Here is a 22,159-nt window from a genome sequence, read left to right as displayed (position 1 = left end):
CGAAATTTATAGACTGTGGTCTTCAGAATTTCTTGAACACTGGGAAGTGAGTAGAACTGCTTCACCTAGCCATGTGGACAGGAACTGTTCTTTTTCACGCTTAGAGACTGAAATCCATTGTTGCTACTCATACACCTCGCTGTACTTGGAAGAAAGCCTGTGCTGGAGCTCTTCCTTTCTCTTTTCTTACTCATGTACGGTGTTCAGTGTTCTGGTTTCTGACTCTACCTCTCATTTCTGAGTGTTTAGGCTGAACAACCTGAAGAGAGCAGCAGCTGACACTCTGGAGGGGAACAATTCTGTGATTTACATGGATTTGCGAGACAATCAACTGACATATCTGGATGTGAGCTCATTGGGTAGCCTGGAGCAGCTGCACTGCGAGCGGAATAAGCTGAAAGAGTTGACACTGAGTGGCTTCTCCCTTCGGGCTCTGTATGCCAACAACAACTGTACGTGTCCTTATGTTCTACATATGCCTTCTTCCTTCAAGCCCTGGGAACAAAGGAAACAACATCTCCTCTCACAAAAAAACGCTAATGTTTACTGATATTACTGAGAGCATAGGTGGTGGGGCTTCTGAGGTCTACTCATAGGGATCGTATTATGGATATATGCACACAGGCTGTGTAACAGCAAGAGAGTATAGTGCTGAGTTGCCAACCAAGGTATTTGCCTTCCAGTGAGAATTGTTTGGGAGTCCACACGTAGAAGTACTGTTCTCCTTTATTCTGGTGTTCGTGTGGCAGACAGAGCTGGACAGCGAGAAGCTGTGCTGATATATGATAGATGTATGAAGTTTGAACTCTGTCTGAGAAAAGATGAGTAGAAACATTGTGTCTGCAGAGTAAAGACTATTAGTGTCACTTACTAGCTAGTCTGTGTGCTGCTTTGCTGTTTTCCTTCTGAGCTCTGCGGTAATATTTATTTGCTTTATTTCATCAGGTCTCACATCTGTCAGTGTTTATCCGGTTCCTGGTCAACTGACATGTCTAGAACTTGCCCAGTAAGTGACTATACACCACAGAATATAAAGCAAATATCTGAACAATTTTTGGTATTTTCTGCAGACATTTCCTGGAACTGTTATGCTTTTGAAAGAGTTGAGAGCAATTGAGAAAAGGCATTTCATCTTCATAGTAGAACTGGAAAGCCCAGTACTGAAGAATGATGAAATTGTTGCAGATCAGAAGCTCCTCTGAACTGTTTTCACCTATCTAGGTGATTGGCTGTCCTTCAGCTGTAGGCTATAATCAGCAAGACAGACCAAATGAGGACCACTGAACCTGCAAGAACTTACTAGGCTGAATGGTGAGAATGTGCAGGGCAAATATTTAGACTGTGTGCTGGTGATCATGACTGCTGTCTTGATTTCCTATGTCTGCCCTATAGTAACAGGATTGTCAGACCTGTAAAATAGGGAATCTGATCACCTGCCACCTCAGTTTGGATTTGAAGCATGTTAGCTGGGTAGCATAAGGTGGCTGATTCTGCTATATTGGTGCTTGAAAGAAAACAAAAGTATGATCATCAGAGCCTTGCAACAGTAATTCCTACCAATCATATTGCATTATGCAGCTGGCCAAGAGATAAATGCCGTGTGAGTAGCTCAGATACTGTGGTGCATTTTTTACCTATTATTTTTCATTTAGCTGTCAACAGTGCAGTGCACTGTTCAGACAGGGCATATGCCTTATCAGGTGTTGGTATTTAGCTTTTTCCCCTTGCTCTTCTCAGCAATCAGCTGCAGTGTGTTCCAGATTGGGCCTGTGAAGCAAAGAAACTGGAAATTTTGGATATGAGCTACAACCTCCTTGTGGAGCTCCCATCAAGGTCAGCAGACTATTTTATTGTACATATCTGAACATCCTTTTATGGGGAGCTGAGTGGAAAAAGAGAAGCAGTGCTATTCCTCTTTATTCCTTGTTGTGCAGATAGAGAATCTACTTAACTTTTCTGTGAAGTTTCCAAAGTACTTTGCATTCATGTGTTGAAAGAACTGACTTGCAAATTTTGATTAACAAAGACCAAATAGTTCTATCCTTTGCCAGAAGTTTGCACCTGAAGTAAAACACACTGCTGTGAATTAACTTTGTGTTACAGTAGCATCTGTGAAGCTCAACTTACAGATGAAGCACTAACATACCTTATATCACTCCAGAGTTTTCACTAGTTAAATAAGATACTATGTAGTTTATAGCAAAGGCAGCTTTCACAAACATCATAAGCCAACTCCTTTCTGCCTGCTCCCATTTCAGCTTCTGCAGCAAAGTAGTAACTGGGAGCCAAGAACGAATATGATTTTGTAGTATTTTGTTTATTTTATTGTTTTGTATTTATAGTGACTTCTTCGAGGTACAAGGGATATTGTGGGGAGAACCAAAGCCCAGATGTTCTTGGCTGAACACATGTTTAGTAGAGAGTGTGGTTGTAATGAATGAGAGTGTCTTTGTCAGCTATGTTGAAATGTGAATGCGATGCTAGATTACAGCGAAGAAATGCAAACGGTTGAAGTAGTTAAAGCAGCAGGCATAGGAAATGTTCTTAGCAATGACACTCTAGTGGATGTAAGAGACAAGACTATGTGCATCAAAGGCAAGAGAACGTATAAATTTACCTTTACTGATGGATGATAGAACCGTGGAATGGTTTGGATTAGATGGAACCTTAGAGATAATCCAGTGCTACCACGCTTCCGTGACATGGTAGGAGACATCGCCCACTAGATCAGGTTGGCCAAAGCTCTATCCAACCTCACCTTGAGTACTTCCAGGAATACTGAATTCACATTATCTGGACAGCCTGTTCCAGTCTCACCACTCTTGTAGTGAAGAATTTCTTCCTAGTATGTAACCTAAAACTACCCTCTTTTAGTTTAACAGTTACCACTTGTCCTGTCGCTACAATCCCTGATGGAGTCTTTCCCCATCTTTTCTATTGGCTCCTGTAAATACTGGAAGGCCTGTGTAAGGTCTCCCTGGAGCCTTCTCTTCTGCATACTGAACAACCCCAACTCTCTCAGCCTGCCTTCATAGGAGAATGCGCCAGTCCCTGGTGATTTTGATAGGATCAAGTGTTGGGTCCTCACAACAACAAATTAGAGGAAGTTTGTTCAAGTTAGGGTAGTCTGGTTAGTTGTGTTTGGACTCTATGATCTTTAAGGTCTTTTCCAACCTGAGTGATTCTATGATTCTATGGCCCTCCTTTGGACCTGCGCTAATAGGTGCTGCTCCTTCCCGTGTTGTATAAAAAAGATCACATTTGAAGTGTGGTACACATAACGAATATGTGGAAATCAGACTCAAAATACATATTTTTAAAAATTCAAATATTTTTAGAGATTTTTAAGTACTGGAATTTACTGCGTCCACTGGGGATTTCTTCCTTGTGTGTCTGCCATCAACACTGTAGGTATATCTTGTTTCAAGTTACAACTTCACTAACGTGGACTTTGACCTATCAGGGTTATCCAGCAGATTAAAGCATAAAAAAAGCCTTGCACAACAGGTTATAGATCACCATAAAGTTGTCTTTTAATCATCTGAAAATAGAACTGTACCAAAGTGGTGTCAATCAGTGTGAACAGAGAAGCCAGATCTGGATGAGTCAGCTTGAGTGTGGGAATTGGTGTATTTACATTTGAATAGCTTTTTGCCCAATGTAGTTAGCTGCGTTGAAATTTGACTAGGTGAGCTTCAGAGGTCTCTTCCAACCCAAACCATTCTATGAAATCAGAAAGCAGCTGAATTCATTGACCTATGTGGAGCAGTGCACTAATGCAGCTTTGGCATTTAATGCTTCAAAGCTGTTCTGTACAGGGCTATCAGGTTGTAATTCCAAGTTATCACCTCCCTGAAAAAGGCAGGGTAGTTCTAGGCTGCATCCAATTGTGTTCAGGTGCCCTTTCTGAAAACATCAGTTATTACTTAATGGGGATCAAGGCCTTTTCAATAAGCACTATAATTCTGAAAAATGTAACAGCATCAGAAATATTACAGAAGTGCTAAGTAGTACATTAAAGTTCTGAATCTAAGCTGGCACAGGGGAAGCGCTTCTTTCTGCCTACAAGTTTAAAGAGGCATTTAAACCTATACTTTGTGGCTTTCATCTCTTCTTTGTCTATCTGAAAGAATGCTGGGTATGTGCACACAGACTCGAGTCTATCTGCAGTAGCACAAAGGGAAGTGCAGATACGCTTCTGAGCATAGAGTGACTGAAGCATCTTACTACATATTTCTGCTTTGTCATTGTTTGTATTTTATGGATTGGCGTACTTCAATTTTTCTCTGCTGTACAGTCAAATATGTGATTAAATATTCCCTTTTCCCATTCTGTGGATGGGGAAGAGGACTGAACCAAGCTGAACTAGCATACCCTCTCTTTCTAGGATCCTCAGCAGCTTGAGCCTTCGGAAACTGACAGTGGGGCACAATAATCTTCAGAGCCTTCCACCTCTTCTAGAGCACATTCCAATGGAGGTGCTGGACCTTCAACACAACCTGTTGACTAAACTCCCCGAGATGCTCTTTATAAAGGCTCTGAAGTGAGTGACAGTATCATGGGTATTCTGTGTTAGCCTTTGAAGCTGTGAAAGCTAGTAGAGATATTTGCGTGACTTTCCTTGTGAGGTGCTGTGGGCTTTATTGGCATTTGCATGAAAGATTATGATGAGGTAACTCAGGTCCTATGAGAAATCACCCAGTTGGTGTGAGAGAATCAGTCCATGTTAATATTTAATTACAGGAAAATAGATATGTGCCTAACCTAACAGCCAGCCATGGTATTAACTTCAGTTGCAACTGCTTCTAAGGTCACATTACTGCTTGGCAAGTTTTGTCTTTAGAACAAATTTATTAATTCGGGAGCAAAGGAAAGCTGTACAGATTTTCAGATGTTACTGCAGAAATACAACAGGTCTCAGAAAAACAGCAACAGAGACCCGTGCTATTGGTCTATTCAGACTTGAGTCAACCCTTCTTAAAAGACTCAGAGTAAAAGTTTGTGTAGTCTTCTTCCACCTCTATTACCCACTTACTCCATCTATTTTACAGTACCCACTGTTTACTGTAAAACTGCATCTGCAGTGACATGTAGCTAATGGTCATTTGTGGACTCATAAATCTTAACGTGATTAGGGATGTTACGCTGTTGTCTGACCTGCCTGCCTACTGCTCTTTCTCCATCTGCATAGGCAATTTTATAGCTGTATAGCTACTTTTCCTGCTGTTAGTGGAGTGGTTTAGATGAAGTGGTTTGTTTTGTTTTGTTTTGTTTTGCATTTGCTGTGGTTAGTCTCAGGTGCCTGAATGCATCTGCAAATAGCCTGGAGTCCTTGCCCTCTGCATGTACAGGGGAGGAGAGTCTGAGCATGCTGCAGCTGCTTTACTTGACCAATAACAACCTCACAGATCAATGCATCCCTGTCTTGGTGGGACACCCGAACCTACGGATCCTGCATCTGGCAAACAACAACCTTCAGACTTTCCCTGCAAGGTAAACACATGACTTTTGGTCTCATACCAATGAATTAGAAATTAGAAATGTCTCTGTGGATGCTGTATCTGCAGGTCCAGAAAGTGATAAATTCTGGCCTCTAAGACACAATATTCTATTGTTCCCTTTCAGCAAACTCAGTAAGCTAGAACACTTGGAAGAGCTGAATCTGAGTGGCAACAAACTGAAAACAATTCCCACAACCGTGGCAAACTGCAAGCTACTTCATACACTTATTGCACACTCTAATGACATCAGCATCTTTCCAGAGATCCTGCATTTACCTCATATACAGGTATTCTTACCTAAAAGGTAATGAGATATCAGGAGGAAGCTTGGGTAGGAGAATTAAAAGTAACTGCTAAAAGAGCAACTGAAGATCTCAATGTTTTGCGCAGTCAGCTCATGAAGAGGGCACAAAAAACACGTACAAGATCTGTTGCCTTTTTTAACTGACTGAAGATGGCTCAATTCTCATTCATCGTCACTGCCTGTGACCTTGGCTCATAGGTCATCATCATTTTCATGAGCTGTTTGTGGGATACAATTGGTAGTGGGATCATCTGATGTTAGCACAGAGCACTGGAATACCTGGTAACTGATCACATGAAAAAACAGAGAATATGTTCTTTGCCATCATGCTTTTTTTTTTTTTTTTTCTACTTCAGATTGTGGACTTGAGTTGTAATGAATTAAATGAAATCCTAATCCCTGAGGCACTGCCAGCTACTTTGCAAGAGCTAGACCTGACTGGAAATGCAAACCTGGTGCTAGAACACAAGACACTGGATATCTTCAGGTGAGAGTCATGGAGTTGCAAAGCCAGTAGTGACAGGTATGGGAAAGGGGAAGTCTTCCAGGAGAGGAAATGGGATAGCAATGTATATTACACAACATTGTGTCATTTTAGTGTGCCCTGCCTCAGGCAGCTGAAGCTTTCTATCCTGTAGTAAGGGAAAGGGCTGGGTTCAAATCATCAGGGCAAAAAACTTCTCAAATGGAAGTTCTCCCAGCTGTGTCTGGCATGTTTATTCTGACATCTTCAGAATGCCAAGACTTTAAATTCCTCTCTTTGCTGCTGTCCAAAATTCTGGAGTGGACATGGCCCTTTGGAACAAGCTGTTCACCATGGCGTCTAGGAGAGAAGAATTAATTTTTTTCTTCTCTCTCCATAGTCACATTACCACACTGAAGATTGATGCTAAGCCTTCCCTCACAGCAGACTCAGCTCTCACTTCTACTTTTTGGAGTCATGGAGTAGCTGAGATGGCAGGGCAAAGAAATAAGTGAGTATCATGGTCTGCTGAACCCTGACACTTTGTCTCTGAGGTGCTAGGTGAAGTGCATTGCTAAGCATCCAAGCAGACATGTTTTGCTGAGTAGCTCATCCATTCTAATCTCTCTGTATCTCTTGCTTAGTGTCAACGTTGCTTACCCTCGTTTCTCATGCCTATCTTAGGACCCTTGGGCAAGGCTTTCCACTCTAGCAGATGCTTTTGCTATTGCATGCATACTACATCTGTTTTTCTCTTAGTGTGATCAAAGAGAATTCAGGCGTTCCAGTAATAAACAACAGCTGAACATGTTGTGGGGCGGTGGGTGTCAAGGCAGTGGCTTTGTTGCTTTGTGAGAACAGTACTCGTGGCAAGATACTGATGGCTGTGGTTTTGGAGACCATACAGTCCTCTGAGGCAGACTAATTTTGCCTGTATGCTTTTCTAACAGGCTGTGTGTGTCGTCCCTGGCACTGGGGAGCTTTGCAGAAGGGATGGAGGCTGTGTATGGCATGTTTGATGGTGACAAGAACGAGGAGCTGCCACGCCTGCTGCAGTGCACTATGGCTGATGTGCTCCTGGAGGAGGTTCAGCAGTCAGACACACTGTTCATGTCCAACACCTTCTTGGTCTCTCACAGGTATGACTGTGAGCAAGCTGGTCCTGGTTTGGACCTGTATAGGTGCATCAGATAATGTGCTAGGTGGAGTGAGGCAGCCCTCCGAAATACCTGTAGTGAAGTCTGGAGCCTTCCTATATCTTCTCCTTCAACAGGAAGCTGGGCATGGCTGGGCAGAAGCTGGGTTCCTCTGCTGTCCTTTGCTATATTCATCATGATACAGCTGATCCAGCGAGCACCTTTTCTCTGACTGTGGCCAATGTGGGAACATGCCAAGCTGTTCTGTGCCGAAGTGGAAAACCACTGCTCCTCTCCAAAGTCTTCAGTCTTGAGCAGTGTACTGAAGAGGCCAAGAGAATCAAGGAGCAAAAAGCAATTATAACAGAGGTTGGTTTGGAGCCCCCTCACTTCAATTTCCACCCTCTAGTAAAAGCTTGTTTCAAGTACTTGCCATTCTGAGCTTCACTGTCTGCATAACACTGCAGGAAAGAGGGTGGTGTGAAGGTCTTTAGACGACTTATCCATTGCTTCATGCTCTGTTTCTCTTGCTCATTAGCTGTTCAGAATTGCATGTTCCTTAAATACCCATCATAGCCTGAAAATTACAGGTACAGAATGCCATGGATGAGGGGGGAGAAAAAAGAAAACATATCTGGAAATAAATGGGGATGTGGAGGTTGGTTCGTAATACTGTTCATGACATAGGTGAGTGTGGAAAAGATCCACTGAGGAACAGAATGGGGCCTGAGAAATCATCTTCTCTCAAAACTCAAAGTATCTAATCTATCCTATGTCATGAAAACCATAACTCACATATCTTTCTTTGGATGTCTTCCGTGTTTTACTCACTGAAGGTGTTATTCCCATTAGAGAGTGATTTTGTGCCTGGTGTGCATAGACAGTAAGCACACAGTCAAAATTCACGTGAACGTCTCTGTTTTAATTCTGCACAGATTTAAGTGTTTGACAGTCTTCTGTAAAGCAAGCATAAAGTAGAAGCATTGTTATTTATGCATAGCTGTTTACAAAACTATTTATCATTATAGTTTCTAATTAGTTACTCTATTTCATCTTTGCTGAACATGTGTATGATGGAGCTAGAAGATTCTAGGTTTGAGAAGGAGTAGCTGCAATCTCATTACTATCTTGTTAATTATATATTGATAGTCCTTACTGAGCCTAAAGGTTACTTATAGGGCACTTTCCCTTCCTCCTCTGTTGACACCAGCTCATGGTCACATTTAACGTATCTGTGGTCAAATTGTTTCTCTTTTCATTAGTTTTTTACGTATCTGTGATCTGTTGTTCATACTTTCTTGTTCTTGGTGGACCATCTGTGGGATTAGTGCCTGTTGAGCCATATGAAAGTGGATATCAGGTAGCCACAGGTGAAAGTTTTACACAAAAAAAAAGCTGAGATGTTCAGTGTTTTTTATGCAAAAACGTTGGAGAATTCTCCAGGAACCATTTTAAAGGTTAACTTTCTAAAAACTAGGAAGAGGGAAGTTCAAAAGAACTGGAAAATACGTAGTCGGTAAAGAACTGAGAAATCAGTGCCATTCGTACTGGCTTTATGCACTGCAGGTCTTTAAAAAGGTTAGAGGCTCTCTGCTGGAAGGGATTCTGACGGGGATAACCTGTCCATGTGTTCTGTTAAACTCTGTAGCACTTAGACTGAATCCTGGACCTGGATCCCTTTCTCCTATACAGTAGCTGATGTTACCTGTGTACTGGCATTTCTCAAGGCTCCAAAGTAGTTCACGGGCAGGTTGAGAGTGCTTTCCAAATGATTTAATACCAGATCTAATTGTACTGCTTTGTTTCTCTTGTCTGCAGGACAATAAGGTAAATGGTGTGACTTGCTGTACTCGGATGCTAGGCTGCACATACTTGCACCCTTGGATCCTGCCCAAGCCACATGTCAGTTCCATTCCACTGACTGTACAAGATGAGCTGCTGCTTCTAGGGAACAAGGCACTGTGGGAACACCTTTCTTACACGGAGGCTGTCTCAGCTGTGCGCCATCTACATGACCCTCTAGCTGCTGCAAAGAAACTTTGCACATTAGCCCAAAGCTACGGTTGCCAGGACAATGTAGGTGCAGTGGTGGTGTATCTGAACATCAGTGAGGACAACTGCACCTGTGAGATGCATGGTCTCTCTTTACCAGGCCCTGGGGGATTTAGTTCCACCACTGCCAAGACAGCAACGCCTTCCTCTAGCAGCGGAATCGCTTCAGAGTTCAGTAGTGAACTGTCTGCTTCTGAGGTTAGCAGTGAGGTGGGCTCTACTGCTTCAGATGAACACAATGCTGTTGGTCTTGATGGCAGTTTGCTACCACGACAAGAGCGACGTTGCAGCCTACATCCTCTGCTCCCCTCAAGCATCTTTCAGCGCCAACCTTCCAGTGCCACCTTCTCCAGTAACCAGTCTGACAATGGCCTGGATAGTGACGATGAGCAGCCTGTGGAAGGTGTGATGTCAAATGGCAGTAAAGTGGAGGTAGAGGTGGACATCCACTGCTGTAAAGGCAAGGGTCTGGAGTTTGAACCTCTTGCTTTAGAGTACAGCTCCTCTGCTGCAGGGGTAGAGGATGACTCTGGACTTGTCCTTATCATTCAGAGACAGAACAGCATAAACAGCATAGCTGCACATGGAGGGGTCAAGGAAAAGAGTGAACTGCAGAAATCTCCTTCTACGTGCTGTCTCTATGGAAAGAAGCTTTCCAATGGCTCCATAGTGCCCTTGGAGGAGAGCCTTAACCTCATTGAAGTAGCTACAGAGGCACCCAAGAAGAAGACAGGTTATTTTGCTGCTCCATCTCAGATGGAGCCAGAGGATCAATTTGTGGTGCCACCTGATCTGGAGGAGGAAGTGAAAGAACAAATGAAGCAGCACCAGGAGAATGAAGCAGATGAGGAGCAGAAAGAAGAGCCTGCAGTGGCTCTGACAGAGGAGTTTGACACAGCTTTGTAATCCTACAAGTACTACTCCCGCTTTGTGTGTCCCAGGAAGCTCTATCGTGCAAGGGCTGTCATGCCCCTAAGGGGACCTGGGCTCTGCAAGGCATACAGGCATCTGTTGCTTCCTTAATCAAGCGGAGAAAAAACTGGGAGTGCTACGGTCTGGGCTGTCTACTTTTTGCTGTAGTCTGTTCTATGAGTGCCCAGATAGCTGTGTTCTGTTCAGAACTGTCTGGAAATTATGCAAGCACTAGAAAGAAGGCAGGTATTCCAGTGCCTCCCTCTTACTCCTTAAAGCCTGAGGTTCTGCCAGCTCTGCAGGAAAGGGGCTGGTGTATTGCGGGAGGGGGAAAGGGAAGGCTGTTGAGGGGCCAATATGCAGTGTTTGGAGTCTGAATATTTCTGACACAGGCCCTCCTGGCAATTCCTGATTTCATTGTTTCTTGAAAGAATACAGCCAGTTGGAATGAAGCTGACCCAAGAATGGTTTCCTACATGAATTGCAAGCACTTTTATTGATTGCACTTAAGCTGTTCTCTTCCCCTTCAGCACAGCACTTTATTATTAGGGCCAGGGGAGAGAGCACTCCAGTACCCTGTCCACAAAGCAGGTGGGAGGGAGTGGGGAAGCTGATTTTCCCAGTAAGTATTGTTAGGGCTTTTGAGGATTCAGGGTACAGATGTTCTGATGAGCACTGGTGCAGGGTAGAGTGAGAATTATAATGGGATCAGCCTATGCAGGATGAGAAAACTCAGCTGGATTATAAGTGGGTGTTTACTGCTGCATTTTACATGGAACATGGGAAGGATCAGCTCTGGACTTAGTGGCTGAGAAACATATAGAGCTACTGCTTCTAGCTGCAGATCACAGACCCAGCTCAGCACCTTGTCAACCTTTGTCACGTGTACCTCATAGTAGAGGCTTCCTGTATCCAGAAAACGTGACATGAGACCATGAGTTTCTGCTGGTTTCAGTCTAAGAGGAAATTGAGGTGTAAGTGGTACATTGCCCTAAGGCTAGCAAGCAGTTGGGCTGCTCTTTGTATGCTGAGGAAGCTTTCAGTACTCTTTTCCACCAACATTAACTGCATTGTCAGCCATGACAGTCTTTGCTTGCATCTGTAAATAGGAGTCATGGTCCAAATCCAGAGCAACCTGTATTTTGTGATGTGTGCCAAATTTGGCCACCAACGAGGTGTATCTTTGTTAGTATATCTCTGTTTCTACTTCGTCTTCAATGGAAAAGGAAGGGAAAAAAAGAGAAAAAAACAAAACAACTTTTCACCTGAAAAACATCTTTATCAGCACTGGGGAAGAGGTTTTTAAAACAGTCCCACTAATGATGAAATGCCCAGCCTGCAGCTGCCACACGGTTCCACTAAGGTTTTTGGTGCAAGGGGTAAATGGATTCTCTATGTAATAATCTTGTGAAAAGTCTATGGCCTCCAAAGCATGCAGATGTCTTCCCTGTTTGGCAGAGGGCTGAACAGCAGCTGCCCCATAACAGCGTTGGTGCAATAATTCGGACTATAATGTGGGCTAGTGCCTTTTCTTCTTTATTAATTATATTTATGAAGAAAATGTGAAAGTTTCCTCTCAAGGTCTCTGAGGAGCTTGAGTTGTGTATTTTTGGATCAAGTTCAAGCTTTGAATTGAAAGGATGCTGTGCAGACAACCTGTGGGATTCCAATAATATAGATCTTTTGACAAAATCTACAGGAGTTATGCTTAAACTTCAGAGCTGCTTGAATTTCTCACTCGGGGAAAAAGGGTGTATTTTTACCATACTTGAGAGCAACCTTTTGGGATATACCTTGTACTGGTTATGGTGTAATCATGAAACAACCCATCTTTTTTCCAAACTCGTGAGTTCTGGCCATGTTTAATTGTCTGTTTTACTTGGAGAGAAATGCTCACTCTTAGGATCACAGAAGCAGCATTTTAAATTCCTCAGGCAGAGGAAAGAAAAGTTTCAGAGAACAAAACTCAGTTCTTCTTAAGGTTCTCCTCATGTTAAGTATGCAGAAATGGCTCACCTCAGTGTATTTGACAGTAACTTTCAGTTCATTTGCTGGCAACAGTGTCACCAAGTATCTGTGTCAAGTCCAATAGTGTCTGCTACCTGCTCTGTTCAGTGTGGGATTGATACAGGAATGTAAGCTGCTTTCTGAATAAGATTGTGGTGAACCTGGCACTAGGAGAATGGTAGATGTCAGTGCAAATCAGGACTCCTTCTTGCACTGATGTGTAAAATCCAGTGTGTCCTTGCCAGCCTGAACCATTAGCATTGTGTGAGACAGGTATGTCTCATGGGGAGTTCATCATGAGTGACGTGACACGACATGTCACTCCTAGTTCAGTAGGAAGGATTAAGTGAAGCTCCACAAGAGAGCATGCAAGTTTTTGATCTGCTTCTCCAAATGGAATGCATAGAACCACTACTCAGCCTTTTCTCTAGCTCTGTTTCTGATTTTGCAGCAGAAAGGGAGCTCATTTCATACAGGTGTGAACATTTGTGGCAGAATATGGCTTGTTGTGCAAAATTGTGGAGTCCATCACTGCTTCCAATCAGATTGATACTGTGAACTGCTGCTCTTATTCTGGGTAGCACCTCCTTTTGTTTTTTGGCCTCTCTGAAGACAGCAAACTTCCTTTGTCTTCCTTATTAACACTGGACATACATCTCAGGCTTCTGATTGGCACTGCTATATGTGGGAACACATGTGGATGGGAAAGTTTAGCAGGGGGGCTCATAACAGAGGATAGAAGGTGTGTTACCTCACAGTTCTCCTGTTCTCTTCTGCTGTCTTCCCTGAATTCTCTGTGGCTCTTGCAGATGACATCATTTCCATAGAGCCACACCACTAAGCATGTTCCATTCTTTTTTACTGTTGGAGGTTCTCAGTGTGGGGTCATTGAGTGTTGCCAGAGCTGTTGTGCTCCAGGTGGCCACAATAAGGTTAGGCTGTGGAACTTGTCTTTCCATCCCTTGAGCAGTTCTGGCCCTATTGCTAAGCAAGCTCATTGAGAACAGGCTTGCTGGAGGCACTGACCTGCGTGCCCTGGTCTGACCAGAAGCTACCAAAAAGAGCCAGTAAAGGCAGTTGGTGCCTGGTTTGGGCTTGAGTATTGAGGATAAGACATACCATCAAAGTTGTGCCCAGTGCCTGGAACAGACCTGGGGGAGATGCTGCAGACTGCTGAAATCTGATTAGAGTCCTCAACCAGACAGGACGGAAAAATCCAGTTCCATGAAGTGGGTATTTCCCTCTCTGTGGGAAGGTCTGCTGTGAGACCTGAAATATTTCTAGTGCCTGGGATTTGAAGACACAGTTAAAGCCCTGGGACTTCCAGACGTTTCTGCACTCCTCCTGGATGGCGATGTCTTTCATGTCACTTGCCAGAGGGCATTCCTGGACAGTAGGTTCACCTCTTGCATTTTGGCAGTCATTGTCTGCTGTTCCATTGCAGTCTGAAGACTTCGGTATATTTTTCTCCTTTTTTTTTTTTTCCATTTTAAAACAGTTGCTGTTCTGACTCATGACCCAGTGCACGTTAAAGAATTATTGCAGCACTCCACTTACAATATTTTTTCACGCTTTCTGTTTTAAAAAGGAAAACACTTCATGTATCCCACTCTAGCATGCAGTGGTAATAATTCCTCTTTTACAGTATACAGGAACGGACTGTTCCATGAATGCACCTTCGGCAATGTGGCCTTTGTGTATACTGCATTGGAGAGGCAAATACCATTGCTGGAAAACATTATTTTGATGATTCTTTACTCAGTTGTATAGAGTAGTTCAGGAAGGAAGAATATTTTTGCATCAACTTTTCAGATGACGTAGCAATAAAGATTTTTACTTTTGTCTAACTATATATGCTGAGTCTGTTACTGCACTGGAGGGAGTGTGTGCAATATCCCAATCACACATAGAGGTAGCCATAGTTGTGCTGTAAGGTCCCTCTCCTTGAGTTCTGTGCTACTTCTACTCAGTCAGCCTTCCATACAAAACGTATATGCAGATCACTGAGAGTAGAGTTAGCAGTACCAAATATTGGGCAGCTCTCTGTACCCTACCAGAGGAGTCCCTGCGAACTTGTGAATAACACAGCTCTTTAGAAGTAAGTGCAGCAAGCAAGCAGTATGGAATCAATAGAAGAAATAGGGCCACAGTGGCCTGTCCACATAAATCCATGCATTCAGATGCTGAGTGCATATGGCTGCTAAAAGGAAGCAGCAGTCACCTGAGGTGTTACAGTGTAGAATTTACTTTTGTATTTCTGGTTGCAGTAGTGTTCTATGACTTCAGAAATTGCGAAGATTTAGTCAATGGTGAAACTGGAGGTAAATCTATGACAAAGCATGCTTTTAATATGCTGCTTTGGGGATTTTTATTTTTTTTTTCTCCTCTAGAGATGGAGTTGGCCTGTTAAACCAGTGGAGATTAATTCTCACGGGGTTAATGCACTCTGTGGGCACTGCTCTGAAATGGCTTTCCATTCTGAGCATGATACCTGAATCTGGTGCTAGTCTTCTCTTCTTTGATGAGTCTACAAAAACAAACAAAACCAACAAAGTTCTGAAGAGAAAATTCACCTTTATTTGTTCATAAACAACACAGAATCAGTCTCGTTTCCCTACCTTGTACACTAAAAATGTTTTGCAAACAACACACCTTCTTCTTAAATCACCTCTGTGAGCTCTTAAAACTTACGTCTGATGAGTCAAACTCTGGGCTCTTAGGCAAAAAGGTTGTATACAAGTATACACAACAGAGTGCTCCATCCAGAGAGGTGCCCTCACCAGAAGGGAGTAAAAAGAAGGCACAAATTAAGCTGACCACCCTACAAGTTTATTTCAGGAGTCTCTGATGGCAATATAAATGCCATGTTAAAGCTGCCCCTTTAGCACCAAGAGACCTTTACAAAGCAGGAATTGGCAACCATCAGCTTCAATGCTCACTTTTAAGAGTTCCATTCTCAGTGGACAGTCACAGTCCCTTTGTAAAAGATTCAGCTGTAGGAAGCTGTTCACCAGCATGTGTCTGCAACACGTCCTACCCATGCTACTTGATGTGCTCTGAGTGACTACTGACATTAATTACCCTACTGCTAGGAGGGTATGTGGGTATGATGTTGGAAACCCAGAGCTCAGGTATGTGATCTCTCTTTTCAGTCATTGACATTCAGAAACAAGGGCTTCTCCAAAGCTGAATTATCTTCCTAGGCTGCAAGCATTCAAAACTAGTTTTGCTATTTAGACAAAGCCTGTGCATTACTGAGTTTATAAGAACAGCAGTTAGCAATGCATTCTCTCTCAGATATGTGCTGGAGAGGCAGAACAGCCACCAGATAAAGACAATCTGTATGTGTCCGCTAATAATTCAACTGTGCAAATTTAAGTTTGAACGGCTTGGTTTCACTGTATTTGGAGCTATGCTTTTGGTGAATGCTTTGTTATAGTAATAAGAAGGCACTGTCCCCAAGCAAGTAAAAGCATGCCACAAGGCTGGCAAAAATCAGGACTACTACTGGAGCAGAGGAGTAATTCTACTCTTCATACATGTGTTCTGGCTTCTGTTTCAGTTTGTGAACTATTCCGTACCCTCTGACAGCCAGGCCTGCACCAAGCAGGAATGTCACGACAGCCGCACAGCCCAGGAGGCCAGCAGCAATCTCTGCCCCATGCATGCTGCAGCTAAAGCCCTGATAGCCTTTGCTTTGGTAAAGGTGTGCTCTGTCTTTGCACACTGATGAATCATAAAACCCCAGCAGATGATGGAAGAAACAGTACAGAGCAAACAGCAAACCCCCTGCAACCACTGTGTCCAGGACGCCTTCCAGTAGGAGCCATGCAGGAAAACGCCACGGTAGCCGTACAACGCCAACCAAAATCAGCGCGGAAGAGAAGACCAGGAGGGCTCCTCCCACGGCCATCGCCGCCCTGGCTATTGGCATCTTGAGCTGGGTGAAACGCCGGTCCAGCTGCTGGGCTTTCTCCCCGTCTGCTCCGCTGAAGCCGCTGTACGCCCCGCCGTACATGTAGTAGTAGATGCCGCCCTGGCCGGGGACGCCCGTGTAGCCGCCCACCGAGCCGTAGGATACGGAGCTGCAGACGAGGATCAGCGCGGCGAGCAGCGCTCCCACCAGCTGGCAGCAGGCTGCAAGGAGAGGCGTGCTGGGCTGCTGCCGCCATGCGCCGGCACAGAGGCAGGGCCGGGTTGGGCCGCCCGCCGCACTGGGACAGAAGGAGACGTCCCCGCCTCCCCCCGGCCCCGCTCACCCCGGCCCGTGCGCAGGTAGCGGCAGCGGCGGCACTCCAGCAGCCCCGACGTGTCGACGTGGCCCCGCGGCGGCTCCGCTCCGGGCACGGCGCTGCCGGCAGACAACGGCGTGAGCGGCAGCGGCGGGAGCCGCGCAATCCCTCCGCACAACCCCTCCTCTCCCTCCTGCGTCCCTCACGTCCGCCGCCCGCACTACCGTGCCGAGCCCAGCCCCGGCCGTCCCCATCCCCTTGCGGCCGCTCACCGCCCGCCCGCCCGCGGGGCTCGAGAGCAACTCCCGTCCGCCATGGCCCCGCGCGGCGCCGAGCGCTGGGGGAGGAGCGGAGGACCGCGGGGCGGTGCCCGGTGCCGCGGCTGGACGTCTCCGCTCCTCCGCCTGGGGTCGTCCTGCTCCTCTTCGAGGGCCGCGCGCAGCGCCGCCTTCCCTTGAGCGCTGTTCTTCGGTGCGCGAGGCCCAGGAGTTTACCCACGTTCCGCCGAAACTCCGCGTGGTCCTGAAGTTCACCACCTGTCGTACAAAAGCACTTTTTTACGGGGCCTGTCTTCAGCACTTGCGATGTGTCCTTAAGTGCTGCTGTCGGATTCCGGTTCATCACTCCACAGGAGGTGTTCCCGCAATTTTCTTCAGTCCCATTACCTTGTATCTATGAACACAGAACCATAGAGGCCTCATTAGTGTCCATTTGCTGGAGGCCACCCCAGGCAGAGCAATGTGACATTTTCACAAGCTGCCCAATTTCCATGCAGAACAATGTCTGGCTGCCCAGCGGGACTGACTGCCTCTGTCCCGGAGTCTGCTGAGCGCAGCTGTCACCATGCAGCCGGGAGGAAACTGACTGATCCATTGTTCGCTGGTAGTTGCTGGAATGAAGGCAAGTGAGTGTATGTGGGAAAAAAATAAACGTGGCGCAACAGGGAAACACAGAGGGGAACAGAACACAGCCAGGGAGAATGCTCTTCTCCCAGGGTTCGCCCAACTGCTGCCTGGAAAAGCGTTGGCATTGCAAAGAAGTGCTTTTGTTGTATTTAGGAAAATTTCAAGGAAACAGTACTCCAGGAGGTCTCAGTATCTGAATGCATGATGAGAAGTCCAGTTTCAGCACAAAGGTGCAGAAATGCATTTCCTCCATCTGTAAGAAGTGAGATAACTACACTTCTGTCCTTGCAGGAGAAACAGCAACAGATCTGCAGCCTGGAGCACTGAGAGGCTTACACTGAGAGGGCTGTGCTGCAGCCTCAGCACTGCAGGCCAACAGCCTCCAGCCCACTTCACACTGCTGCATGAAGTGGGGCTCTGCAAACTTGCCTTAAAATCTATCTTGTTTGCAGATAAGACAGAAGCAAAATAAAATGAATTCTTGTTTTTCTCCAGTTCAGGTAGAGGGGGCAGGAGCTGTAGGACAATGTGATGTTAGAAAAGTTTGCTAATGACACCAAGCTGAGCGGTGCGGTTGACACGGTGGAAGGAAGGGATGCCATTCAGGGGGTCCTCAACAGTCTTGAAAGGTGGACCCAGGTGAACCTGATGAGGTTCAACATGGCAAAGTGCAGTTTTGCACCTGGGCCGGAGCAATCCCAGGCATCCATACAGACTGCAAGGAGCAGCCCTTGAGAGCAGCCCTGCGGAGGAGGACCTGGGGGTCCTGATGGATGAAAAGCTTAATATGAGCCAGCAGTGTGCTCCTGCAGCTCGGAAAGCAAATGGTGTCCTGGGCTCCATCAGCAGAGAGGTGGCCAGCAGGGACAGGGAGGTGATTGTCCCCCTCTACTCTGCTCTTGTGAGGCCCCATCTGCAGTACTGTGTCCAGGTCTGGAGCCCCCAGTATGAGAAAGACAGAGAGCTGTTGGAGAGGGTCCAGAGGAGGCCACAAAGATGATCAGGGGACTGGAGTACCTCCGCTACAAAGACAGGCTGAGGGAGCTGGGCTTGTTCAGCCTGGAGAAAAGAAGGCTGCGAGGTGACCTCAGTGCAGCCTTTCAGTACCTAAAGGGAGCCTACAGACAGGAGGGGAGTCAACTCTTTGAAAGGGTAGATAACAGCAGGACAGGGGGAAATGGTTTGAAGTTGAGGGAGGGAAGATTGAGGTTGGACGTCAGGGGGAAGTTCTTTACTATGAGAGTGGTGAGGAGCTGGAACAGCTGCCCAGAGAGGCTGTGATGCCCCGTCTCTGGAGGTGTTCAAGGGCAGATTGGATGGGGCCCTGGGCAGCCTGGTCTAGTATGAAATGGGGAGGTTGGTGGCCCTGCATGTGGCAGGGGGGTTGGAGATTCATGATCCTTGAGGTTCCTTCCAACCCTGGCCATTCTGTGATTCTGTGATTCTATGAAATGGAGAAACCTTGTGGAGGCCAGGGTGGGGGCTTTAGAGACTGTGCAGATGCTCATCGATAGACTCTCACACATGTTTTGGTGTGCTCACGTTTCAGTCTCTCATGTTCATGTTAGAACTAAGACCTTGCTGCTGGGAAGAGGATGCGGGTAAAAGTTGTCAGCAACTCTTCATTTAATTTTAGGATCTTGGGCAATACCATTTTACCTAGTAGAGCTGTTAATCGCTGTGAAAGGTATGAGAACAACCAAACTGAATAACTGTGAGTACTAATAGTTGTTTCTAATGCAGTGTTGCTGCTGGTCCTTCAGCAACCTGAGCCAAAACTGTCTTCGGATTTTGTGATGTGCTGAAATTAGTTATTTAAAAAAAAAAGACAGAGCTGGGAAGTGCTGTTGATTTGGTGACACATCAATGTTCTACTAGAATGTTTGCTGCTGGGTACAAACTTCAGGTCATTGCTAATCTGATTCAATCGTATTCAGTTTCTCTGACTGTATTCAGAACTGTTACCAAAATGTTTTATATCACTTGTACTCAATTATCACAACTGGTAAACCAGCTGAACGTGGTCAATGACACCTTTTGGATTACTATCCTCAGCAACAAGAAGCAGGAAGTGGCACTCAAGAGAAGAAAGCAATAAGCTCTGTTTACCTTTGCTTTGGCTTCTCTTTTTTTTTTCTTCTTTTTTTTCTCCTCTTCTGTTTCTGGCTGCTCCTGATGTTACTGCCTCGTGATGGGGAGGGAAGGGCCAGGCCTGGCTGCCATGGGCCAGGAGCTCTGACCTGGTTCAGTGCTCTCCCTGAGACCTTGCAGGGTGAAGTAGGAACAACGAGTCACGGACTGCTTCATACTTCTCTAGCATGAGGCATCTGGGAGCTGCAGCACAATCCCTGCTGAACACCACAAACAGATTTACCATCTCACGCAAACAGTCATGGAAACAGTGAATGCAGCACAATGACAAAGCATCTGTGCTGCGGGAAAGAACAGGAGGTTTTTGTGAATCACAAACTGAACTCAAGTCCACAGTGTCATTCTGTTGCGAAAAAAGCTAACATCACTAGGGTGTATAAACATAAATGTCACATGTAGGACATGTGAAGAAATTCTGCTCTCTCCTCCCCCTTTTGCACTTCTCTACAGCAAAAGAAAGCTCTAGAAATGCAACCTACAAAACAAGACATAGCCCGGTCCTCTCATTTGCCTGTAAAGTGCCTGCTAACAACTTGCAAGCTGGTCAAAAAGGAGGGATTTTAACAACTGCAAACTTGTAAAAAAAAAACACTGTCAAGAGAAGGGTAAGACGTTGTTCTCCCTATCTGTCATTGGCATGATCAGGAAGCAGTGATCTTAATTTGACGCAAAAGAGATGTGATTTAGGCATCCTCAAAAAAAAAAAAAAAAAAAAGAAGAAGAAAAAAAGACACATGCCCGACTTCCAGCACTTCCTAAGTTGGAGGGGAGTTGCTGGAGCAGCTAAGCAGGGCATGTTGTAGGTCTCTATCACTGGAGCTCATATTCAATCAGGGGAGTGGCTGACCTCTCTGTGTTCTGAAAGAAAAGTGCCTCAGTCTGCCTACGCCACTCACCACCAGCTCATGTTGTTCCCTTGTCCTACAGAGCCATCGTGTTCCTTTCCATCTCATTCTCATTGGCTGGTCTTTGCCTGCATGGCTTCAAGGCCATCCATGGGGCAGTTGCCTCAATAAACAATGCAACAGCACAAGTATCTGAAGTCATACCTCAAACATGGGAATGCACTTACGCAACATTTGTCTGGATGTAAGCAAAGAACAAGGCTTGGCAAGGTACTTGTCTTCCCGGTGCTTGCACCCAGGAGCCACTCACATGGCCACTAGTGTGGAGCATTCTTTGCTGCAGCTTTAGGAGGGCCTGTTAATCCTTCACTGTGGCTGCTGGGCCTGTAGTCATCAGTGCTGCTGACTCCATGAGCCTGGGATACTTGCTGGTTTGCTCAGTTAGAAATGTCCTGGGAGCCAGTAATTAGTCACAAAATTCACTGGAGCCAAGGAGTCTTCACAGCCGTTTGTTCATCTATAGGAGAGATTGATAAGAAATTGTTTAAAAATAAAAAATAAAGGGAAAAATTACATGCTTAGTTATTAAAGACTGATACTGCTAGAAAGGTCTAAACAGCAATTAGGCAACAGACATTTAGTGGAGCACTCCTGACCTTGTTGTTTCTGACACTGTGCCAGTGTCAGAAAGAAGCAGACAGAAACTGCTGGAAAGATAAGCAGAATACAGGGAGGTAATTACTGAGGTGACCTGACCTGTAATTGATCCTACTAGATTTTTGTGCAGAGCAGCTGAGTGTTTGTCCCTGGATCAGCATATCCTGAATGGTAGTGCAGAGCATATGTGCAAAACTCTATTGGAGCATGTCCTGCCTGCAGCCTAACTGAAGGCATAGATTTGCCAGTGTAGCAATGGTTGTATTCATGCTCCACTCAAGCAGCCATTTGTCAGTCCTCCTTTATAACTGTGGCTCGTCTTGGAAAAGGGAACTGCTTGGTTTTGTAGGTTTGACCTCTGTTCACAGAAACTGTCTTCGGAGCAGTTGTTGTACAAGAGCAAGGCAGCGCCAAGGAACCATCAAAGCATCATCAGTTTCTTCTTCATTGCTGATGCTACAGAAGAAAAAGGGAGCTGAAAAGGGACAAAACAAGAAACCCATAAGGAGGAACTGCTAAGGAAGAGAAATAGATGGTGTGTGAGGGCTGGTGGAGTACAGAGTACCACCAGCTGCCTTACTGCAGAAACATGTACTGCAGAGTATGGACACCTCTTTTGCTACATTATATGTGGATTGGCATCACTGTATTTGGAAAACTTGAAGTGCTGAGCTGTGTGCTCATGCCTTGTTCCTGGGAGGCTTTGTGGGCAGAAGGTGATGGGGAGGGCTGTATGACATGGGACTGTCCAGATAAGGACTGGAGTCATGCAGGGAGAAGAGAAGGGCATAGCAATAGCAGGATAAACCCACTGACCCCATTGCACTGTGTCCTTCCCATGTCTGGACAGGTTCTCATCTCTATGTAACTGAGTCTACCTGTGCCTCCAGAGCCACGTTCTCCTCTTGGCAGCAGGCCACCCAACCATGCCCTCCCCTGCACCCCACTGCAGTGTGCAGAATTATGGGTAGAGCTCTGGTTGCATCATGTTCAG

General features: G+C 45.5%; 2 protein-coding genes across 2 annotated transcripts in view; one reads left to right on the top strand and one right to left on the bottom strand.

Moving 5' to 3' along the window:
• The window catches only part of PHLPP2 (PH domain and leucine rich repeat protein phosphatase 2), a 30,405-nt gene extending 16,183 nt beyond the window's left edge, over positions 1-14,222 (top strand). The window contains exons 10-20 of the mRNA XM_042885983.1: positions 250-452; positions 946-1,006; positions 1,738-1,833; positions 4,388-4,543; positions 5,293-5,493; positions 5,626-5,788; positions 6,162-6,292; positions 6,669-6,779; positions 7,219-7,407; positions 7,542-7,773; positions 9,223-14,222. Of these exons, the coding sequence (XP_042741917.1) occupies positions 250-452; positions 946-1,006; positions 1,738-1,833; positions 4,388-4,543; positions 5,293-5,493; positions 5,626-5,788; positions 6,162-6,292; positions 6,669-6,779; positions 7,219-7,407; positions 7,542-7,773; positions 9,223-10,362 (2,683 nt within the window). The 3' untranslated portion in view covers positions 10,363-14,222. The remainder of the gene's footprint in view (positions 1-249; positions 453-945; positions 1,007-1,737; positions 1,834-4,387; positions 4,544-5,292; positions 5,494-5,625; positions 5,789-6,161; positions 6,293-6,668; positions 6,780-7,218; positions 7,408-7,541; positions 7,774-9,222) is intronic.
• A 707-nt stretch (positions 14,223-14,929) lies between these two features.
• Positions 14,930-17,504, bottom strand: MARVELD3 (MARVEL domain containing 3). The gene is given in 5 exon segments (XM_042885848.1): positions 14,930-16,512; positions 16,635-16,726; positions 16,814-16,893; positions 16,895-17,143; positions 17,273-17,504. Coding segments are annotated over 5 exon segments (1,068 nt in total). The 5' UTR covers positions 17,309-17,504; the 3' UTR covers positions 14,930-15,901.
• Between the last annotated feature and the right edge of the window lie 4,655 nt (positions 17,505-22,159).

Source organism: Lagopus leucura, unplaced genomic scaffold (genome assembly GCF_019238085.1).
Source record: "Lagopus leucura isolate 7727_CA_CO unplaced genomic scaffold, USGS_WTPT01 Super-Scaffold_100053, whole genome shotgun sequence".
NCBI lineage: Eukaryota > Metazoa > Chordata > Aves > Galliformes > Phasianidae > Lagopus > Lagopus leucura.
This window is presented reverse-complemented; position numbering and strand designations above follow the sequence as displayed.